The 24638-nt window shown below is 43.6% G+C and overlaps 1 protein-coding gene across 1 annotated transcript; it reads right to left on the bottom strand.

Annotated features, from left to right (window-relative positions):
* Positions 1–23604, bottom strand: papss1 (3'-phosphoadenosine 5'-phosphosulfate synthase 1). Its single transcript, XM_055924045.1, has 12 exons — positions 23371–23604; positions 22553–22667; positions 21812–22047; positions 21119–21257; positions 19544–19662; positions 19124–19237; positions 18816–18927; positions 15214–15419; positions 10714–10849; positions 10327–10595; positions 6647–6876; positions 1–2154 (listed from the first exon to the last, which is right to left on the bottom strand). Exons 1-12 carry the CDS (start codon positions 23431–23433, stop codon positions 2013–2015), a joined length of 1881 nt encoding a protein of 626 aa, XP_055780020.1. The 5' UTR covers positions 23434–23604; the 3' UTR covers positions 1–2012.
* Between the last annotated feature and the right edge of the window lie 1034 nt (positions 23605–24638).

Raw genomic sequence — 24638 nt, 5'->3', positions numbered from 1 at the left:
TCCATTTGCTAAAAACGGTTTATTGGAGAACATGGACAATAATATATAAACCGATATCTTTTCTTCCGGCCATACTGGCAGAGCAGACCCATGTTTGTACAGTAGTAACCAAATGGAAAATATTATAACTCAGTACAAAGAATATTAAAACTAGCCAACAAACTAAAAAATATATAGTGACAGACCCACAGGGGGCTGCTGAGGGGAGTACAGCTCATAATAATGGCTGGAATAAAACAAATGGAACACCATTCCACCTATCCTGCTCCAATCACTACCACCAGCCTGTCCTCCCCAAGTAAGATGCCACCAACCTCCTGTGTGATAAACATCAACTAAAAGCATAAATACAGACAGTTCCCTAAAACAGTCATAGGTGGTAAACACTTCACTACATGCTACATCAAAGTAAAAAGATAACACATCATTTATCAGTATGGAGAAATAAAGCTGATGGTAAAACAGGAAGTATTTCTAAAGGTTTAGTCATTAGTTCCGGTCTCATCTGCTTTGCAGATCGTTTCCTGGATCTATTGGACCTCTTTAACCTAACAGAGGCAAGTAGGAGAATGAACAGGTGTGTGTGTGTGTGTGTGTGTGTGTGTGTGTGTGTGTGTGTGTGTGTGTGTGTGTGTGTGTGTGTGCGGGAATGCAATGTCTCTGTGTGAGAACGATTGACAAAGACAAGGCACTCAACTTGACCTCAAACTCCAATTCAAACCACAGTTCCAGTCAGGCCAACAACCTCCGAGGACAGTTACCCACACACTGCAGCTACACAGCGATGGCTTGTTTTAAGATCACTAAATTAGTCTACGCTTTCCAGTAACTTATGTGAAGTGTGCACGGGGACAAATGGACAAAGCCCAACTCAAAAGAATCAATATGATCACGTTAGCCATGGACACGGTCAGAGTTCTAGGAAACATCACCAAGAGGGGCATTGACTTCCTACATGTATTCATCCTCAACTAAACCACATCTTGTTACATAACGAGGAACCTTTTTGCATCATTCTCTAAAAAAAGACAATCTTTGCCTCTTCACACCTTTTAAAATGAACATTTGAACCCACTTCCAGTTTAAAACACATTTAAAAATACTGATAGTTGCACAATTAGAGAAAACAATTTCTAATGGTGAGTTTAAATAAAGTACATACTCAGTGTGGTAAGACTGAAGCCCAGTGGCAGTAGCAGCAGAACGAGAGAGAGGAGAGGGGAGAAGAAAGTAGAGGAGAGAATACAGGAGAAGGAGAGGATAGAGGATAGAGGAGAATAGAGGAGAGGAGAGAGGAGAATAGGGGAGAATAGAGGAGAGGAGAATAGAGGAGAGGAGAGGGGAGAGGAAAGTAGAGAATACAGGAGAATAGAGGAGAGGTGAGAATACAGGAGAAGGGGAGAATAGAGGAGAGGATAGAGGAGAATAGAGGAGAATATAGAGGAGAATAGAGGAGAGGAGAGGGGAAAATAGAGGAGAGGAGAGGGGAAAATAGAGGAGAGGAGAGGGGAAAATAGAGGAGAGGAGAGGGGAGAATAGAGGAGAGGATAGAGGAGAATAGAGGAGAGGATAGAGGAGAATAGAGGAGAGGGGAGAATAGAGGAGAGGGGAGAATAGAGGAGAGGGGAGAGGAAAGTAGAGAATACAGGAGAATAGAGGAGAGGTGAGAATACAGGAGAAGGGGAGAATAGAGGAGAGGTGTGTGCGTTGGAGGTTGGAGAGGGACATCTGGAGACGAGCCACAGCGCAGGGAAGGAACGATAGCTATAGCTGTTGAGTGGTCCCCGTATTAATCTTTTAACTGTTTTAGAGGAGATAGCTGTGTCGTATTCATTAGGCACCAAACAGAGGGAAACAGACTGAAGCAGGGAGGGACTATCTGGACTTGTCCAATGACAACCGCTTGTTTTTCGTTTTTCTTGGTGAGAAACGTTTGAAAAAGTTTTGCTATGGTGTCCCCTAATGAATACGACCCTGATGTTCCCCATTTTGACCTTTGACCACCTTTGACCTTAGGTAGCCTTCTCCAGGGACTGATAGTACTCCACCAGTACAGCCCAGGCTTTGGGGGCCATGAAGCCTTCCGGCGGGTTCTGTCCTTCGCGAGCCATCTTACGCATCCGTGTCCCTGAGATGAAGTCATAGTCTTGATGGCTGAAACAAAATGAAGGAAAACAAATGTAGAAGGTGCCGTCTCATTTCAACAGCCTGACCCTGAAATGGTTGTTTGGGAAGTGAGGAACGATCTTCTAACTTAATGGCACGACCAACTAAATTCAAGGACACGTTAGGAAGAGTTCTTTGAGGGAACTTCACAAAATGCACTTCATATGCTTGAAAGAAAGGCCATGTATTTCAGTAATTGAAGTAAACACGCACTGGAGCCCCCTTACGCTAAGGGACTTGGTGTATCAAAAGAACCTCAGACACATGAAACAGCAGTACATAGAGAAGTTGCTTCAAGCCAGCGGCAAAAAAAAGAAGGAGCGCAACCTAAACGTCAGACCTTCACCATCAAATTCAAACCGTCTGTTAGACTTCTCAGTTTAAACAACTGGTTCAAAAATAAACACGGGCAAAAAAAATGTCTAAACACAGCTAATTAGTCTCAAACCAAAATGAGAAAATTCCTGTAAAAAACAGACTAGTCTAAATACAATCTTCCATGACTCCACCACACACAAGTAGGGGATAAATGAAATATTTGTCAATGATTAGATTCATTAGATACTACTGTAGATTCCTTCATTTAGACAAAGGGGGTAACATTCAAGCACATTCCTTCTCTCGCCACCGTTACAATGCACTTTCCTCATAATAATCACATTTGTCAAATGTGGTTTCGGTTCTCAGCGGTTTGCGGTCGCGTGGACTGATGTGCGCAGCGGAGCGTCTTGTACGGATTTGTACTGTTAGCGCCGCAGCAAGAGCCACGACGTTTCCACACATTAAACCTTTTCATGGATTCCTGACCAGCAGAGTCCAGCTCCACATGTTCTGCGGTGTCCTCTCCCGTCTACCTTAAATGTACCTCACTCCTGAAAGTATATATTGAAGCTCGCAGACAATTAAGGGTTGGTTTGGGGTTCTTTTTCATTCAGAAAATTTCACTTTTTCCCCTCCATTCTTGAATTGGACTTTAAATTAGTCAATGAATCTAATTTTTTTATTTCACCTTTTTTAACCAGGTAAGCTAGTTGAGAACAAGTTCTCATTTACAACTGCGACCTGGCCAAGATAAAGCAAAGCAGTGCGACATAAACAACACAGAGTTACACATGGAATAAACAAGTGTGCAGTCAATAACACAATAGGAAAAAAAAGAAAGTCTATATACAGTGTGTGCAAATGGCATGAGGTGGTAAGGCAATAAATAGGCCATAGTAGCAAAGTAATTACAATTTAGCAGATTAACACTGGAGTGATAGATGAGCATGATCAGATGATGGTGTGTAAGTAGTGATACTGGTGTGCAAAAGAGCAGCAAAGTAAATAAAAACAATATGGGGATGAGGTAGGTAGATTGGGTGGTCTATTTACAGATGGACTATGAACAGCTGCAGTATTCTTAAGGACTCTGTGGGTTCTGGGTTATCTATTCATTGAACCCACTTGCAGATGTAAATCAGCTTTTAGCTAAATCTGGTACAATGTATTATTTCTCAAGTGTCCTGAAACGTGTGTTTTTGTAGTACATGGTCCCTGTTCAAATCAACTGAATAGATCAATTAAATAAACTCCCTAATTCCTCCCCTAGTACTGCTGAGTTATCCTCATGTTATTGTCCTCTGCCCAACAGTGAGTCCTGAGACTGCAGTACAATGCAGACCAGACTGACAGCCAGGGGGCAGTACCCAGATCGTGTATGTCTGACACTCCAGGTGTGCCAACGAGTCAGCTCCCGTTTCTCCATCTCCATAGGCAGTAATGGGATCACCTTCCTCCTGACCTCCGTAATGCAAACCCACTGTTGAACACATCTACTACTGTATTCTCCCCACACATTAGTGACTTTTGTACTAGATAATCACACCTTTTTATCAGATTGTCCTATTTTATAATCAGATTTATAGCTCGGGCCATGGGGCTAACACTTGCAGTCTGGCTGGGAAGAAATAAACATTCTAGAATTGCCATCCAGTGAACCTGTTCTACTGTATACTACGCTCAATGTGTTCTGGTCCTAAAACATTGATGAAATACTTTGATGAACTCTGATAGTGGAGGACTTGTATTCATTACAATAGGTGGAAATGACAGGGCAGAGAGAGAGAGAGAGAGAGAGAGAGACACACACACACACAGAGAGCGAGACAGAGAGAGAGAGAGAGACACAGAGAAAGAGCGAGGGGGGGGGGAGAGCACAAACTCCAAACTCGGAGGAACACTTAATATGCGGTTAAATGAGAAACAGCTTGTGCTGATTTTAGCCATTACACTATAGAGGCAGACTTTAAGGGCGATCGTTGGCAATTAGGCCTAGCATCTATATTCCTCACATTTGGCAGCGCCGGCCGGCACAATGTGCACAAGGAGTGGTCGAGAACAGACGGAATGCCATAAATTTCACAAGGCGCCAACCAGAGCCTTTGAAATTGTGATTTAGCGTTTACTCTCTTTCTCTCAGCTCTCCCTAGCTGCTAGCCTAGCACTGATACGGTCAGAAAGAGCTAGTCAGAGCGGCTTTGAAATTTCCTGGCGTAGCTCTTTTCGGGTCTTCAGGTTTCATATTAATGAAAACAACACAATTGAGCTGAAATGAAGTTGCCTGTTATATAATGTTATTATGACAGTCAGAAAACGGACAATTACTTTGCTGGAAGGAGTAGAATATAACGGGGTGAAGTTTCTCGACAAGTCAGACTGCTGACTCGGCAGTTCTTAAGGGGGCTTGTTGAGAAGGACACAAGGGGAATTCTAGTAGTGGTGACTAGACCTTTGTCCCATTACTCTTACATTTCCACCGAGTCACACTGCAGAATTCTCTCACGCTTTAGCAGGAAGATTTAGTGCTATCCAAACGGTCTTATACAACTGTAAAAGTAGTCCAAAAACACCGGGTAATGGATAGTTCAGCCACTCCAAGTAGAAGACAAGTTGATAGAGAAATACTCATTGATTGTTCCTTTATGACATACCAAATGGTTTTGGAGTGAGCCTTTATCAACATACTTGACTACTGGTATGGAAATCCAGTTTATACATAGAATATAAACAGCCTTGTCAGTTGTGGCTCTTATTGTCAAGCAATTCTCCTGCTTTCAATCCAGGAAGGAAAACTCTCTGTGCTCCATTTCTGAATCCCATGCCTAGGTGAAACCTAACCTTCCTTTCAGACTAGTTCTCCTGGCGATTGTGGTATTCCCCCCCGATATACAAATACTAGATTTATCTTGTCAACTCAATTTATTCTGATATCAAAACATGCGCCATGGAAAAAAAGGGTGTACTCCACCTTCTGATCAATCAGTTCCTACTTTTTAAGTAATCATATTCCTTTAATCAGTCAGATCAGTTTTCAGTCATGACATTCTAAGCCAAACATGGCTATAAAGTGATAGCGTGGACGGTATTAAAGCCCATAGCACACAGAGATTGCACGATTTGTGTTAGTCATCGGCTGCAGTCTCCGTATACAGACTTTTTACAGACTTTAATTAATAGCAGTTCTCGGTGATTTCCGAGCGACTTCAAAAGCTCTGAGAAAGCCACAAAACTTTGTAAAGAGCATAAGAAAGCAAAGAAGTTCCTGTTATTCTTGGCTTTGCCATTTGTCGTAGATAAGGAAGAAAAACACATGGGAGGTTTCAGTGGAGAAGCTTAATGAATGATCAATTTGGGTTATTGGAGTTAGGCATGATAATGTTTACAGGCTGTGGAACAACATTCCTGCCACCGATGAAAAAAAAAAAAAAAACGCTCATTTGTTTTCCGTTGCAAAACGTTTTTATGTTGTATGTCCTCATGAACACACCCTGCTTACCCACATCCAGACTGTATGGCAGAATATACACGTTGCTAGTATTTTGATATCTAGGTAAAAGTGTGACTAAATGTTGACTAATTCTGATTGGTTGAGAAAGGTCACCATGACCTGTATGACCAGGACTCATCATCATGATGCTGACTTAGAAACATCTTAAAACCTCCAAGAAAGTAACATTTGGACTTCATTACATCCGTTGTTGAAGAACACTGGTATTACGAGTGACATCCACCGATTACATTCTTCTAACCTTAAGAATAGAGATTTGTTTATAAAGACACTCATTATGGGGCAGCAGGTAGCCTAGTGGTCAGAGCGTTGGGCCAGTAACCGAAAGGTTGCTAGAACCAATCCCTGAGCTGACAAGGTAAAACTCTGTCGTTCTGCCCTTGAACAAGGCAGTTAACCCACTGCTTTTAGGCCGTCATTGTAAATAAGAATTTGTTCTTAACTGACTCCGCTAGTTCAGGTTAAATAAATACAAAAATTCCACTGGGATTAATCATCCTATCCTTCACGCAAACACAAAATGGCAGACAGACAACACACAATAAGGAGATACACTTTCTACAATATAAAGCTGATCTACCCCCCCTAAAAAAAATACAATAAAGAGATAGGACAGAGACTGAAAAACAAACGATGAGTGACAGGGCTTACTTCTTGGGGTCATAGAAGTCCATGGCCCTCTTGGCTTTGTTGTAGGCGGCCACCTTGAAGGGTACAATTTCCAGGGTGATGAGTCCAGGCGCCATGGTGAGGACTTTAGCCCCATGCGTTGGCTCGTACAGGTCCTTGCCCGTGGCTGGGTGGGGCATGCCCGCCGGGTCGCGACCCACGATGTAGAAGTTGGCGCCGGCCACCATTCGTGCTCGGCAGTGCCACTGCACCTGTGGTTTTATGGTAAAAATAATAATAATTGCTTTAGTTACTCAAAACTAAATGTCAACGCTAAATGTTGGCATTTCCAATGGAAAAAAATACTAGCAGGTAATTCTAATTTAGCGCCAAATCTACCTGTTAGCATTTACAATGGGGAAACCCCCCTCTGGTCACTCAGAGAATGAGAACGTTTAGAATGTTTTAGTGGGAAGCCAGGAGAAGGGGAAGTGGTTGGGCAGCTCTTTCAGTGGGTTGGAGAAACAAGGAAGCCATGTCACAACAACCACGTTGTGGTGAGACCGATGGGGAAAAACAGCATTTGATTACCTTGACTGATTTGTAATCACGTACGGTGGACCACAATTACCCTAAATACGAGTGGACATCGCTCTCGCTGCTACCGCCGATGGACGTGGAAGCAAGCCCCCTATAATTACATTACAAAGCACTTTCTTCAATAATAAACAGCCAATTACGGTAATGACGTTTGGACAGGAGTGCTCAAATCCCCCCGAACGGAGCGCCCACCGCCGACATGCCAGAATCCGGTTTTACAACACATTACAGAAACAACAATAAACTGAGCTCTTGAGTGGAAGTTTCAAATGACCAAAGAAAACAAGACTTCATTCTTTTGGCCTATCCTACTATTTAACCACCCATACGCTCCCATCCTACTTTTAAAGTTGGAAGTCTTCAACCTTAAAACGCTAGTCTTAAACTAAAAGGCCTTGATGAGAGAACAAAGGGAGTTAGGAGAAGAAAAAAAGGAAAGTTAAACTCTGTAGGCAGTCTGGAGAGGGAGGGATGGAGCACATTGTTTAGTTAGCTGGTTGCCAGGTTGGAAGCGAGTCTAAGATGGACACTCAGGGCCATGTGAACCCACTCCCTCCAACCTGGCAGCTATTCTATTTTTATGCCCCTCCCCGGCACATGTGTACATATCCTACTGTGCCTTCCCTGTATTTAGATTCCTGCTAAATGTACTAAACGTTTTATTTTGTATTATTCTTACCTTGCTTCCTCTTAACCTCATCATGTGGCATCGTGGATAGGGAACCTGTAAGTACGCATGTCATTGTACTGCGTACCGTGTGTATCCTGTACATTAAGTGCCTTCAGAAAGTATTCGCACCCCTTGACTTTTTCCACATTTTGTTGTTATAACCTGAATTTAAAATGTATTAAATAGAGATTGTGTCACTGGCCTACACACAATAACCCATAATATCAAAGTCGAAATGTGTTTTTATTTTACTAACTAAAATGAAAAGCTGAAATGTCTTAGGTCAATAAGTATTCAACCCCTTTGTTACGGCAAGCCTAAATACGTTCAGGAGTGAAAATGTCACATAAGTTGCATAGACTCACTGTGTGAAAGTGTTTAACATGATTTTTAATGACTCATCTCTGTACCCCACACAGAGATAATTGTAATGTCCCTGAGTCGAGCAGTGAATTTCAAACACAGATATAACCACAAAGACCAGGGAGGTTTTCCAATGCCTCGCAAAGAAGGGCACCAATTGGTAGATGGGTAAAAATAGAAAAAGCAGACATTGAATATCCCTTTGAGCATGGTGAAGATATTAATGACACTTTGAATGGTGTATCAATACACTCAGTCACTACAAAGATAGAAGCGTCCTTCATAACTCAGAAACCGCTCAGGGATTTCACCATGAGGCCAATGGGGACTCAGAGTTTAATGGCTATGAGAAGCCTGAGGATGGTTCAACATTGTAGTTACTCCACAATACTTACCTAATTGACAGTGAAAAGGAAGCTGTACAGAATACAAATATTCCAAAACATGCATCCTGTTTGCAATAAGGCACTAAAGAAATACTGCAAAAAATGTGGCAAAGCAAATCATTTGTCCTGAAATGTTTGGAGCACATCCAAGACAACAGAGTGCCACACTCCATATTTTCAAGCATAGTAGTAGCTGCATCATGTTATGGTTACGCTTGTAATCGTTAAGGACTGGGGATAAACCTAATGGATCTAACTACAGAGGAAAACCTGGTTCAGTCTGCTTTCCACCAGACACTGGCTGATTAATTACCTTTCAGCAGGACAATAACCTAAAACACAAGGCCAAATCTACACTGGACTTGCTTACCAAGAAGACAGTGAATGTTCCGGAGTGGCCGAGTTACAGTTTTGAATTTAATCTGCTTGAAAATCTGTGGGAAGACTTGAAAACGGTTGTCAAGCAATGATCAACAACCAATTTGACAGAGCTTGAAGAATTTTGAACAAAATAAAATGGGCAAATATTGTACAATCCAGATGTGTAAAGCTCTTAGAGAATTACCCAGACTCACAGCTTTATTCACTGCCAAAGGTGATTCTAACATGTATAGACTCAGGGGTGTGAATACTTACGTTAATGAGGTATTTCTGCATTTAATTAATACATTTGCAAAAATGTCAAAAAACACGTTTTCGCTTTGTCATCATGAAGTATTGTGTGTAGATTGGTGAGAAAAAAATCTATTTAATCCATTTTGAATTCAGGCTGGAACATAAACATTTGGAATAAGTCAAGAGGTATGAAGACTTTCTGAAGGCTCTGTATGACAAATAAACTTGACTTATGATGGATGGGAATATAACATATGTAGTCAAACGCACATAACATTTCATAGGGTGTTAGATGAGGCCGGAAAATCATTCATCTTCTCCTAAAATGTATGGACCTGGACTGATCTTAAGCCTGTTGAATTATTTCAGGGTGAAGAAGTGTTTTATTATTTTATGGGTGAAGTCCATCTGAAGAGAAGGGATCACTACCACTACCTCGCTATCCAACAAAGATGCAGAAATGACAGAGAACAAGCAGCAACTCTTGGAGGACAATGGAATTACATTAAAACCTTCATTCTCAGAAGGCTCCAAAAAAGCAGAAACGGGTTGGTTCTACTTTTAACAATGAGGATGCTTTTGTGGTGCATTTGATGTCAGGCTGTAAGATCACACAGACAGATGATGGGCCTTTTCAGGCTGCATCGTGTTCCTCAGAACAGAACAGAGCTCAGTCTGGTCCCAATGATCGTCTCCCCATAACCCTGACGACATGATTAAAGGACAGCAGGAGACTTCAAACAGCTAGACAGGCATCAAGTACAAAGTGACAGAGATTATATTGAACTTTCTAAATCTGAATGTAAATTGCCATCCATGTTAGATTAAGCTGATTTCATAAGTCACGTGTGGACCGTCCCATCATATTACATCACAGTGACAGTCAGGCAATTTAAGTAGCTTCCAGTTCTTGAAGTGTACTCCCAAGTGTACTCATTACTTTGCCTTGTGTTACAGACTTTGTCAGGTCCATAGAAATAGAATCCATAGAACGGACTTGGCTGCCAGTCCTCCCATTATTTCAACCATTGACTTGTAGAGGGAAGCCATTTCTATGGGTTCTATGGTCAGGTTACTGCTAAGCTTACCTCAGTGGGGCCGGCGTACATCATGGGCGACGGGAAGATGGCCACGATGGTGTTTTCGGGTTTCAGCACGCCCTCGTCCAGCACGGCGGCGTGCTGCTTCATGCGCCACTCCAACGGCACGTCGTCGTCCTTGGTCCAGCCGCCCAGCGGGTGCAGCAGTAGGACGGGCCGGCGGTAGCCCCGTTCGATCAGACGCTTGTGGGTGTCCTGCATGAGGAGGGCGTGGCCGTTGTGCACCGGGTTACGCAGCTGGAAGGCAAACACGGCGTCTGGAGGGAGAAAGAGGTCAGAGAAACACTGATTTAGATGCTGCATCTTTATTGACACATCCTGGTTTTCTTTAACAGAGCGAGAAAGAGAGAGAGATGTAACTCTCTCTACCGTTACCTGCATTCATCTCCTTGAACTTGTGTTTGAGCTCAGTGGGGGTGAGTCTGTACTGGTCCAGGCCGTCGTTCCAGCTGATCTTGTCCAGGACCTGCAGGTCTCCTCCTACCAGCCAGTCTCCACTCTCCATTACCATCTGGACCAGACAGAGAGACAACACTTTGACCATTAGCATCATACAATACTGCACCCACTTCACTGTGACCCATATATTTTCCAGGGTTCCCACTTTTCTAAAAATATTTTCCCAGGACATTTCAATGACCTTTTTAACAGAACTTATTTCAACCCGGGTATTGTGCAGATCTGAAAAGACTGGATAGGTGTAAGCAATATGGTGAACATTTCAGCCTATCAAAGAAGAGAGAGGTGCAGTAATGACCATATTGTTTATAACTCTCCAATCCTGTCAGAGGTACATGAAGAGCCTGTGGCTATGGATTCATTTGAAATTGATGCTAAACAAGTGGCTTCTCTAACTCCTCTACCATGTTCATACTGCAGTTATGACAGCCATCAAGGACTGTTTCAAACAGTAAACCTCCCCAATCTGGCAACCGCTGAAAGAGGGGCGGGATTATGGATAAATCAATAACAGCTCCCAGACAACTTTAAATACAACATCTAAAAAAGTTGAGACTCCAACAAATTGGAACCCAGTAAGAATGAAGAATCCCCTTTATGCCTTTGACCGCATCTCTCTCGTCTTTAGCGAAAACAACTCACGAGGAACACAAAATATGACGTGTAATGTAATCCACAATGAGACACCATCCATGATGAGCTCATGGGCCGCATTGAAGCCATTTTTCCCCTTACAAGGTTGTTCTAATGTCCCCAAAGTACTGCTAAACCCAGGCACAGCCAGCTTTGTTTCAGGCTATAACTCTTGGTCTGCCTTTCTGGGCATTTACTACTGGTGCCTGTGCTGTAACCACTGGGCTCTTTATGGACTACACTCTGCAGCGGAGGTACTAAAGCCATTAAAGCATCAGGACTATGGATAGACTATGGCAGGACAAGGGGGTCCAGAAGCATATACACTAATGTGTCTTATGGAGATGGCTATTCAATATTACTCAAGGAGTTGAAGTTAGAAAACAATAGCAGCCTACTAGTGAGCAGTTCTGATGTCCCATATACAAATGGTCACAGTGGCATGTAATGGTTTGGATTTAAAGGGGGTGGGTTCCTATGGGTGTAACTATGGGGGCTGAGTCTTAGATTTCACAGACTATAATTTATATTCTGAGGAGGATTCCACAGTAGCACTGACTGTTTGACAGACGTTGGTAGTGCATTTGGCCCAAGTCTTTGTAAGTTGTAGTGGGACGTCTTTCACAACAGAGATGGACTATGTATTATCCACAAGATTATATACACTGCATACATCTTCAGTGTTCAATAAAACACAGAGAGAACCGAAGCTGCTAAAACTCTGCCCTCGTGTTGTTATCATCAATAAGCCAGAGAGGAAGGAGGGATGGAGTTCAGTGTAACGGTGTGAAGAGGTGCCTTTCACTCCACTTGATCCAACTAGTCTGATCTACTGGCTCCAGATCAGTGGCAGACGAATAACCCTCACTTTGGAGGCGGAGACATGAAAGACCTGAGGGAAACGGTTTCAATTCAAATCCCAAACACACAGTAGATCTTTTAAACATTAAGATGGAAAATGATAGTAGAATGTTAGCTCAGGGGTAACCCAAAGCTGCATTTACACGACAATACACTGTGTTTTAGATATAAGGGGACTCCTGCTAAATGAAACAATTCAGCATGCTGGAGTTTCCGTCTCCCTGGCGGCCCGGCCAGGAGTAAACAGGAAACGTGGATTGACCGCGACGTAATACGGAGCAGCTTATTCCTAGTCTCAGAGAGAGACGGAGACGGGATGAGGGGCTGCCGCCTGCGAGGGGTGTGTTGACGGATCGGCTACAGCGCAGGGAGTTAAAGTGCGTGTGTGTGTTAAACGAGTGACACATTAATCATAGCAAGCTGTACACACACATAGCGGAGACAGGATAGCACCGCTGGAGAAACAGAGTGAGTGACAGGTCTGGGAGAACCCACTACCCAGCATGCATTGCCTGCAGCAGGGCCAGAGCCGCCAGACAGAGGATTATGGGTAGCTGATGGACAGCCAACCACGCCGCTTTCTTGGTAAACTGACAGTGCCTACAACTGAACACCTACCCAAAATGGATAACATAGACACTGAAGATAGTGTTGACTGTTCAACGTTGTTGAATTGAAGGGAATTTTGAGTGAAACAGGAGATGCAAATTCACAGCATCTCACCCAGCCAATGAGTCAACAGGGCTTTAGAATGAGCCACCGTGGTGTTAGTGTGTCTGTCAGTGGGTTTAGAATGAGCCACTGTGGTGTTAGTGTGTCTGTTCAGTGGGTTTAGAATGAGCCACCGTGGTGTTAGTGTGTCTGTTCAGTGGGTTTAGAATGAGCCACCGTGGTGTTAGTGTGTCTGTCAGTGGGTTTAGAATGAGCCACTGTGGTGTTAGTGTGTCTGTTCAGTGGGTTTAGAATGAGCCACCGTGGTGTTAGTGTGTCTGTTGTTCAGTGGGTTTAGAATGAGCCACCGTGGTGTTAGTGTGTCTGTTGTTCAGTGGGTTTAAAATGAGCCACCGTGGTGTTAGTGTGTCTGTTCAGTGGCTTTAGAATGAGCCACCGTGGTGTTAGTGTGTCTGTTGTTCAGTGGCTTTAGAATGAGCCACCGTGGTGTTAGTGTGTCTGTTCAGTGGGTTTAGAATGAGCCACTGTGGTGTTAGTGTGTCTGTTCAGTGGGTTTAGAATGAGCCACTGTGGTGTTAGTGTGTCTGTTCAGTGGCTTTAGAATGAGCCACCGTGGTGTTAGTGTGTCTGTTCAGTGGGTTTAGAATGAGCCACTGTGGTGTTAGTGTGTCTGTTCAGTGGCTTTAGAATGAGCCACCGTGGTGTTAGTGTGTCTGTTCAGTGGGTTTAAAATGAGCCACTGTGGTGTTAGTGTGACTGTTCAGTGGCTTTAAAATCCTCACACTGAGTTGGGCTGCAGACAGTATAGCACTACTCCAGCTCCCTGTGTGTGTGTGTATGTGTGTGTATGTGTGTGTGTGTGTGTGTGTGCAAACCCACACTAATCCATAATAACAATGGGAGCCCAAATTGTCCCGAGACAGAAAGCAAAAATAACCCTAGCCCGGCTCCTGCCACCATCAGTCTTGAAGATAGGGTTTCAAAAATGAAATTTCACAATTGTCCTCCCCGGTTATAGATCTCCAGTCCTGTGACGGCGTGTGTGTGACTGCACTTGTGTGTGCGATACAGCTTTCCCAGGTCTGAACTCTCGCCACGGCTGGCTGGCGCCTGTAGTTTTTTTTAAAGCAGGGGGGTGGGATCATTTCAGGACGCCATGAAGTCTACCTGAGCGCCCACTGATATAATAACAGTCCAGATCAGACAGAAACCATTGTTGCCATCTTTGCTCAGGTATATTTGGAATGGATGAGGTGGGTGGCTGCTGGCGAGGGGTAACGTGTTCAGCAGGGCCAGCTCCATGTCCAGGACAGCTTTACTAAAAGCCCTGTGTAAATAAAAGGCAGTTTGAAGGGGCCAGATGGAGAGAGGGGGCCGAGAGAGACTGAGCTCCAAATAAAACACATGTGCCAATTGAGGGCGGTCCGAGGGCGATGGAGCGATTACACAAGCACTTCTGACAGGGGAAGGAGAGCAGCAGCTCCTTCCTTTACGACACAACGCCACCTTATTCAGTCCTTCCATAAGCAGCACTGAGGAAAAGGGTCACCTAGGATCTGTCTCCTATTAGAACGAATGTGTGTGTGTGTGTGTGTGTGTGTGTGTGTGTGTGTGTGTGTGTGTGTGTGTGTGTGTGTGTGTACAAGGCCAAGGGGAGAGTTGGTTGGATATGGGGAGGGTGTTTATCAAACAGCACATTAAGGGTAACCATCTCAGGGGCCATGCCTGCATTGTTCAGCATTATCACCAGGGTTCCATTTCATAACTATCAGTGGGACATTCTAAACAGCTCTGGAGACTGTGTAGCTGTAACAGAAGGTATGGGTGTATGATAATAAACGTGGTGGAGGGAGGTGTGAGAACTCCAAGGCTCCTTCCTCCCTGTCACATCACATAAACTGTCACCTGAAGCCGTCACGAGCACCGGTTAGAGCCAAACAAAGATAAGAAACACTCATAGGAAAACAAACATTGTCGTTTTGACATGTTACATGACAGTTTTAAACAGTGACAACTTTCGTCGGAAAGTCAAGACACCCCTTGCTGCGCAGTGTAACGGTCCGTAGCCCCCCTGCTCGTTTATGTGATAGGGTCTCTGGAACTAACCACTGACCTTGATGTAGGAGTGTTACGCAACAGTTTTCAACGTTGACAGCTTTTGCGGGCACAACACCCCTCGCGGTGCAGTGGACCGGACCGTGGCTGCCCTGCCTGCCTATGTGGTAGGGGTCTCTGGAACTAACCACTGACCTTGATGTAGGGGTGGTCCTTGCAGGTAGTGCCCCACTGGCGGGCGCAGCGCTCCTCCTTGCGGTGCTCGTAGAACTCGGGGTTGCGGAGGATGGCCACACGGCGGCCCTCGTACACCAGGGCCATGGCCGTGACGCCGTCCAGACGCTCCTTGTCCGCCCCCGACACCGGCAACACCACCGGCACAGACAGGTTGATGACGCCACCTAGGGGACGGGAGGGGAACAGGTGGGTTCATTGAGGGGGTCAGAGGTTGAATAAAGGAAAGGAGACATGGAAGGTGGCCATGTTAGTGCTTTGAGACACAGAATAAGTCAACGTCAGACTGCTGACAGAGGAAGTTGATAAGTCAGAAACCAGACAGCCCCATCAGCAAAACTGCAGCGTCACTAACGGTCTCTCTTACGATAACTTCAAGTACAGCCTATCTACTGCATACTATGCCAGGGAATATTTAGACATTTAAGATATACGAGGTGATTAGGGAACAAACACCATCCAGTCTTGTGCATTCAGGTGGTTTCTGACCCTTGCAGAAAGAAAGAAAAGAAAAAAGAGAGAAAAAGAAATGGAGAGAGAAAAGAGAGAGGCCCTGTGTTGACATGATGTTGGCAGATTCATTCAGCCCTACACCTTGATTAAACCAACATGACCAGCACGCTTTTCACATCCTATTGGATCAGATGGTGTGTTGCTGGATGGGATGCCATTGCTGCCAACCACCCCGCCACCACTCCTTCGTCCTCTGTCACAGAGTTAGCACACACAGCTGCTTTCAATCAGACACGTGAACACACACATGCCTGCTGTCCCAGCCTGGCCCATGCCAAACAAGGAGCTGGCACAAACACATAACACAGTCATCTACCAGGGAAATGCTGTTGTCCTTGTCAATCCTACTAACTGGGACTCCAAATCAGGGACGGATTACAATGAAGTGAGTAGTGGTGGAAAATTCCGGTAACTTCCTCAAAATTCCCTGGTTTACCAGAAATCCTGGTTGGAGGATTCCCATATTTCCTGCGTATTTCCTCGTAATTCCAGGAATCTTCCCACCAGAATTTCTGGAAAACCAGGGAGTTTTGGGAAAGTTAGCAGAATTTTGCAACCTTAAGTGAAAGTGAGGGTAAAAGGATCATTTAACTACAAAAGTTGTGTTATTTAAATGAACAGATGATCTGAATTCTATCCAGTCACGTTTGGTTCAGTTGTGATTGTGTGGAACAGAAGCTCCTCCAGCTCTGCAAGGGTCATCCACTATAAAATCCCTAGAAGGAACTGGAAAGAGACAAATTATAGTTTGTGGAGGCAATCAATATAGAGGCTTCATCCTTTTCCTCCGCTCACATTTCCCTCGCTAGGACAAACAAGAGAAACCCGAGTGAGGGCATTGCACATGGACACGTCATTCAGCGTTCTCTACCAAGTACACAGGCCCAGTTCCGTTTATTTGCCGCAGCATAGAGTCACCATTAGCTCTGGTTCAAAACATATTGAAACTATATCTAAAGAAAAACCAAACAAAACCTGATCCAAAAATGACTCGTTGGTGCTGTGAAGAAGAGAGAGTTGTTGCTGTAAGGAACACCTGTGATATCAGACAACTAATGAAACACTGGCTTGGTTATCATTTCTGTTGTTTAACACATTTTTATGCTGTGTGTGTGTGTGTGTGTGTGTCTGTGTGTGTGTGTGTGTGTGTTGGCAACACATCACACACGTCGCCTTAAGGGTCAGTGTTATGTGGGCAATAAAAGCAAATTGACTCTTTTTTGGAAATTCAAACGCTGTGTAGGAAATTGGTGTAATTACACAATTTCACCAATACCAAGACCGGGCCCCGCAGCGTTCCTTCAGCCCAACTCAAAAGGTACCGGTTCTATTTGTTTCCAGAGAATTAAAAGTCTTGAGCCTGAAGTGTAGAAGGATCACGATGACTCAACACAATAGCATGGTAAGATTATCCCTCCGATTCTTTCATCTAAAAATCAGACTTTTGATGAACTATAATAACTCATGTATTCGATCATGTCGAGGTAATGATGAGCTATAATAACTCATGTATTCGATCATGTCGAGGTAATGATGAGCTATAATAACTCATGTATTCGATCATGTCGAGGTAATGATGAACTATAATAACTCATGTATTCGATCATGTCGAGGTAATGATGAGCTATAATAACTCATGTATTCGATCATGTCGAGGTAATGATGAGCTATAATAACTCATGTATTCGATCATGTCGAGGTAATGATGAACTATAATAACTCATGTATTCGATCATGTCGAGGTAATGATGAACTATAATAACTCATGTATTCGATCATGTCGAGGTAATGATGAACTATAATAACTCATGTATTCGATCATGTCGAGGTAATGATGAACTATAATAACTCATGTATTCGATCATGTCGAGGTAATGATGAACTATAATAACTCATGTATTCGATCATGTCGAGGTAATGATGAACTATAATAACTCATGTATTCGATCATGTCGAGGTAATGATGAACTATAATAACTCATGTATTCGATCATGTCGAGGTAATGATGAACTATAATAACTCATGTATTCGATCATGTCGAGGTAATGATGAACTATAATAACTCATGTATTCGATCATGTCGAGGTAATGATGAACTATAATAACTCATGTATTCGATCATGTCGAGGTAATGATGAACTATAATAACTCATGTATTCGATCATGTCGAGGTAATGATGAACTATAATAACTCATGTATTCGATCATGTCGAGGTAATGATGAACTATAATAACTCATGTATTCGATCATGTCGAGGTAATGATGAACTATAATAACTCATGTATTCGATCATGTCGAGGTAATGATGAACTATAATAACTCATGTATTCGATCATGTCGAGGTAATGATGAACTATAATAACTCATGTATTCGATCATGTCGAGGTAATGATGAACTATAATAACTCATGTATTCGATCATGTCGAGGTAATGATGAACTATAATAACTCATGTATTCGATCATGTCGAGGTAATGATGAACTATAATAACTCATGTATTCGGTCATGTTGAGGTAATGATGAGGTAATGTTGAGGTAATGATGAGCTAATCAAGACCACTTGTAAAGTTCCAACTACCTGCATGTACATATTACCTCAATCACCTCGACACCGGTGCCCCCGCACATTGACTCTGTACCAGTACCCCCGTATAAAGCCTCGCTATTGTTATTTTACTGCTGCTCTTTAACTATTTGTTATTTTTAACTTAACACTTATTTTTATTAAAACTGCATTGTTGGTTAAGGGCTTGTAAGTCATTTCACTGTTGTATTCGGCCATGTGACAAATAACATTTGATTTGATCTGAACATGTCCTTTTGAGAGCTTTCATCTCCCTCTAGTGGTCATTATAGAGCATAACATCCCTCAATTTATTTGACTTCACAGAGAAATACACCTGTATTTATCACTGCACCTCCTTCTCAAAATGTCAGTGGGAAGTGAGGAGAGGATTAAGGCAGGCAGACATTTTGAGGAGAGGACAAGAGGAAAACATCAGGGATCAAGGAAAGATTATTGAGAAAGGGCCATGATGCCGCCTTACCGTCCAGCAGACAGTCAAAGTGGAGACACTGCAGGAACTCCCTCTCCCTCATGAAGCCGTTCAGAGGGGTGGCCCAGCCCTCAGCAAGCACCTGAACCCACTGCATGTCCACCTGTGGTCAAACAGCGGTCAATCAGCACGCAAATAACGATTCAACAGCATTCAAAGTGTGGTTGAACATGGATCACACTTTCATAAATGTTCCCTTATCACTTTCACATAGGCCTTTAGAATCTATCCATCCCCCGTAGATTCTTGGAAAATAACAGTAGGTGTTAGTAAAAATGGTATTTGATGAGAACCGTTACCTTTCCAATCTGCACAGCAGGTAGTGTTTCAGCATCCGTCTTGGCCAGGTCCAACTTGTTCTCCACTACGTACAGCTCCTTCACTTCATAGGAAGCATCCACCGGCACTATATCCTACAAATATACATTCATTATACCAGTGAAAATGCACAAAACATTATGGCAAAACGAGAACATCCAAGAGGTTGATCGCGTTGGATAAGAATTCAGGGGTGTGAAAGTGGGGTTATACAGCTGTGAGGCGTTAGTATTTTGGAAATGTGAATCCCAATCTGAAAGTGTGACGACACTGCCCTCTAGTGGTGGAAATTAAATATGACAGCATGATTCCATGTTACAGGTTTCAATTAATCTGTTTATATCAAACGTCATCAATGGATGGATGGATGAATGGATGAAAGAGGAGGTTGTTTCTCTCACCTTCTCATGTAGCAGGTCAATGAGCTGCTGTATAGACTCGTTGACACTGCAGGTGTCAGTCTTCAGCACCAGCTCTGGGGCCTCTGGTTTCTCATACTCCGAGTCTATCCCAGTGAAACCTGACATGGAGAAAACAGTCACAATTCATTCATAGAATATCTAAATCAGTCCCTCAATTGGCACGAATAACAATAGCTGAATATGAAACAATATGTAATTTGCAGAAAGGTTGTGACTTCATTAAAGTTGCAGGGAAGGTAATATCTATCCACTGAGTCAGTGGCTCACAAACATCATCAGTTATTGTACCACCAACTTAATTGTGCTCTTCCCAGAGTACCCCTGAGAGTCTTCTCAAGTACCCCTATGGATAGACCAAGTAACCCCAGGGGCCCCAGTACCTCCGGTTGGAACCACTGCACAAGTCACACAAATTAACTGAAACCTAGACAGGCTTGTTTAAAACATGGTTCACACAGCTTATTATCCAGCTTGGCGTGACTTGAAGAGACAAGATTCTTAATAGTGTGGTCTGAGGACGCTCTCGAACTGGGCTGAATCCCACCCCATCCCCCCATTCAATTAGGCACTCTACTACCTGACACCTGGTAGATCATGTCTTGACCAGTTGGACAGCTTAACTAGGCTTCACAGTATATCGTCTCATGCCTACAGCTCAGAGCTTAGCATGAAGGAACCTGCAAGTAAGCATTTCATTGGACTGTGCACACCATGCGGATGATACTGTGCCCACACCATGCGGATGATACTGTGCACACACCATGCGGATGATACTGTGCACACACCATGCGGATGATACTGTGCACACACCATGCGGATGATACTGTGCACACACCATGCGGATGATACTGTGCACACACCATGCGGATGATACTGTGCACACACCATGCGGATGATACTGTGCACACACCATGCGGATGATACTGTGCACACACCATGCGGATGATACTGTGCACACCCCATGCGGATGATACTGTGCACACCCCATGCGGATGATACTGTGCACACCCCATGCGGATGATACTGTGCACACCCCATGCGGATGATACTGTGCACACCCCATGCGGATGATACTGTGCACACCCCATGCGGATGATACTGTGCATGCACCATGTGGATGATACTGTGCACACCCCATGTGGATGATACTGTGCACACACCATGTGGATGATACTGTCCACACACCATGTGGATGATACTGTGCACACACCATGTGGATGATACTGTGCACACACCATGTGGATGATACTGTGCATATGACAAATGAACTTGAACTCCGAGCTCAGCATGGTGCACTAGACTAGATGAAGATCTTGTCCCAGCAGCTTCCTTAGCTTGTGACTCGCTGTTTCACTAAGCGATAAACGACACAGCACTTCCTCTGGTAACAACAGCCAAAGACATGAGATCTCATGTTCCTGCTGGTCAAAACCAATACACTTCACATACTTTCTCTAGAGACTTCTCTCTTCTACTTTTTCATACTTACTTATGCTATAAGAGTTATGGTAAAATGCCTATATGTATAAGCATGTGTTATTTATCTAGCCTTACCTCTGATCTCTCCAGCCCTGGCTCTCTTGTAGAGGCCCTTGACGTCTCTCTGTTCACACACGTCAAGCGGCGCGTCCACAAACACCTCGAAGAAGGGCAAGCTTGCAGCCTCGTGGATCTTCCTGGCGTTCACACGATCCTGGACGATGGGGAGACAAACAACGGCATAGTTAACTCCTGACAATGGTATGATGATGATAGTGTATTTGAAATCTTCAACTGGGAATTACAGGCAAAACACAAGTAGCAGCATATTAACTCTCTCCATCTTTCTTTTTGCTCTCTTTCATCTTCCCTTTCTCATGACTTGTGACCTCTTCCCCTCCGTCTTCCTATATCCCCTTCTATTCTGTCTCTACCTTCCTCCCTCATGCCAACTTGTCACCTCTTCCCCTCCGTCTTCCTATATCCCCTTCTATTCTGTCTCTACCTCCCTCTCCTCATTCTCATGACTTGTCACCACTTCCCCTCCGTCTTCCTATATCCCCTTCTATTCTGTCTCTTCCTCCCTCTCCTCATTCTCATGACTTGTCACCACTTCCCCTCTGTCTTCCTATATCCCCTTCTATTCTGTCTCTACCTTCCTCATGACTTGTCACCACTTCCCCTCTGTCTTCCTATATCCCCTTCTATTCTGTCTCTACCTCCCTCTCCTCTTTCTCTCACTTGTTCCCCCCATCCCCCCTCACTCACCCGTCCGTAGGGAGAGATGAAGCTGGCGATGCAAACGAGCCCTGCGTCGGCGAACAGGCGGGCCACCTCGGCTATACGCCTGACGTTCTCCTCGCGGTCCTCAGGGCTGAAGCCCAGGTTCTTGTTTAAACCCTGACGGATGTTGTCTCCATCCAGCGAGTAGCAGGGGATGCCGTGGCACACCAGGTACTCCTCCAGGGCCATGCTCACCGTGGTCTTCCCAGCCCCAGACAGACCTGGGTGGGAGAGAGTGGCAAGGAATAGGTGTTGATGGTGGTTGGTCAATATTAGTATTGAGTGTAGCCAACTAGCTATACCCCATTTTAGCGTTGCGTCAATATTAGCATTGAATGAATGACAAATGGTGGCCGTCAATATTAGCTTTGAAGCCATGATAACAAATGGTGCCTGACAATATTAGAATTGAAGGCAGAGTGTGGATGAATGTGATGCATTCTTTAGAAATGCTACTGTTGATTGAATGCTAATACTGTCTTTTCAGTAAATCTTGTTCAATGGTGAGTTAGCGTGAGTGAATATAAAGTGACTGAAAGAAAGGCTTAATAAAACATTTGTATTTCTTTGAAGACTGTAACTGACAATAGCTTGGTCCCAGATCTGTTTGTGTGGTCTTGCCAATTCCTATGGTCAGTCTCACAACAACCCATGACCCTAGGAGTTGACAACACAGCCCAAACAGATCTGGGACCAGGCAAACTGAACTTTAGTTCTTCTGCATACCTGTGAGCCAAACAGTGCATCCACGGAAGCCCCCTCTCGTCCCCACCACCTGACCACGCTTGTTCCTGCTGACATGGTGAGCCTGGTAGGTCACATTAGTCGCCCTCTGCATTCCCTGCAATCACAATATTCTTCTGTCCTTTAGTTTCATATCAAATTACACTGACTTAGTCCCATTTGTTCCTTTGCATTTGCAGCTAACACTGACTGTGACTTTGCAACATACAGAAGTCACTGACTTGCACAGAGTCCAGGACAGGCACATTTCTTAATCATGAAGCAAAAGGTCATCAGCAATATTATGACAAAAACGTTGAAGGACTGGTTTGCACCTAATGTACAGTAAGGTGACGTAGGCCTACATTCCAATGCATGTGCTCTGTCACTAGGCTCCTGCTGAGTAGATTAGCAAGAAACCTTTTGAGTCACACAAAAACGTACATCAAGGGACACGGGTCATCTTGATGACGACAGATAATTTTGCAGCAGATACAGGATCTTATATTTAGCTAACTAACTGCAGTTACTATATAGGCAGAACAGCTTGCTCTTGGAATGTCGTGCAAGCTATAGCTTACTACAAATGGCTGTCTGACTGGCATTTGGTGGCAAGACTAAGAAGCTAACTAGTTGCATTTCTCCAATCATAGGAACACCGCCACTCCGCGCAGCTAAGAAAGTATTGCATCATTTAATTATAGCAGTAAATGTTTTACTGGGAACAGAAATTGCAAAAACAAGAGATAACATTGATAGTTCCGCAGCATATTGTTGACGTGGCAGCGGTCGTCGGGGTAGGAATGACTACAACAACCCACCCAATTCTCGCTGGACGCGTTGCTCAGCTTCGGTTTCTTGTGAGAGTTTCCGGAAGTCTCCATAACGGTCTATAATGAAAGCTTTCGTCACCGGTTACGGTATATGCGACCTACTAAATCAATTACTAACGCGTTATCTTTTTACGGACAGTTATCTCTTTGAATGGAGGAACCTCAAACAGGAACCGAGGAGGACGACCAACGTCATCAGAGTCGGAAGTGATGTATATCGGCTGGTGAACTGTCTGTTCTTTGAAAACTGATTTGGAATCAGTTTTATCCGCGCAAGTCTCAAACGACACCGTGATGACATCTATGGATGACATAGCTAGATTACATAACATATCCTGGACCAGTTATTAATTACCTGTGGTGTGCATCGCGGAGATAAATACGGAATGCACATTGGATAAAACACATATTCATATTAGACATTTTAGTTTGTTGGCTCCAGTTCGATTTTTTTCCAATTCAATTATATGATTGGAAATAACTTATTTAAATAACTATATCACGTACTGTGAAAAAATACATACAAAATATTATCCAACATTTAAAACAATTATCGTAAAGACAGACTTGATTACAAAACATTAAAAGCAATCTATGAAGAATTGCACTGTAATCTAAAACTAGTAGCCGACTAAATGTTGCACATGGTTGGAACTGTAGTTTGCTTTTTTGGAAGACGCCTAACCCCACACCAAAGAAAAGAGTGTGATGATAGGCTATGTACTTATCCAATGTCCTCATTACAGGACAGGCCTGGGAATAAATAGCCAATTTTTCTTAATCATCATGTAGGCCTAGTTGGCTAAGACCAGGCTTTACCTCTTTTGAAGCGTGAACCATCTGGCTTAAATAGAGCATGTTTATTTTGTAGATGTTTTGTATGAGAGTTAAAAATATTAATATTTTAAAAAATGAATTGAATTGCAACCAAATATCCAGTTGTATACGTTGTAGTCCTTGTACTAACGCGTTATCTTTTTTCCCCCTAATTCTTTATTGAAAGTTAGAAAAAGATTGAAATGCATATCTTGCATTTCAAAATGCTATGCAAGATATCTTTGAATGGGTGGGTATTGGAAGGTTGCTTTATCATGTCTATTACCTCTGATCAGGGGAAACTATTAAATAATCTTTCTACAAAGGAGTGGGCAGGTAAGTAAATAAGTGATGTTTTTGGCGACAGTTTCTGCAACTGACTGTAGGCTAGGCTGTACAGTAATACAGAGAGGGGGGTTGGACCACTGTATGTTTGCGTA

The sequence above is a fragment of the Salvelinus fontinalis genome, chromosome 5 (genome assembly GCF_029448725.1).
Source record: "Salvelinus fontinalis isolate EN_2023a chromosome 5, ASM2944872v1, whole genome shotgun sequence".
NCBI classification, from domain to species: Eukaryota; Metazoa; Chordata; class Actinopteri; order Salmoniformes; family Salmonidae; genus Salvelinus; species Salvelinus fontinalis.
The sequence above is the reverse complement of the archived record's forward strand: the minus strand, read 5'-3'. Positions and strand labels throughout refer to the sequence as shown.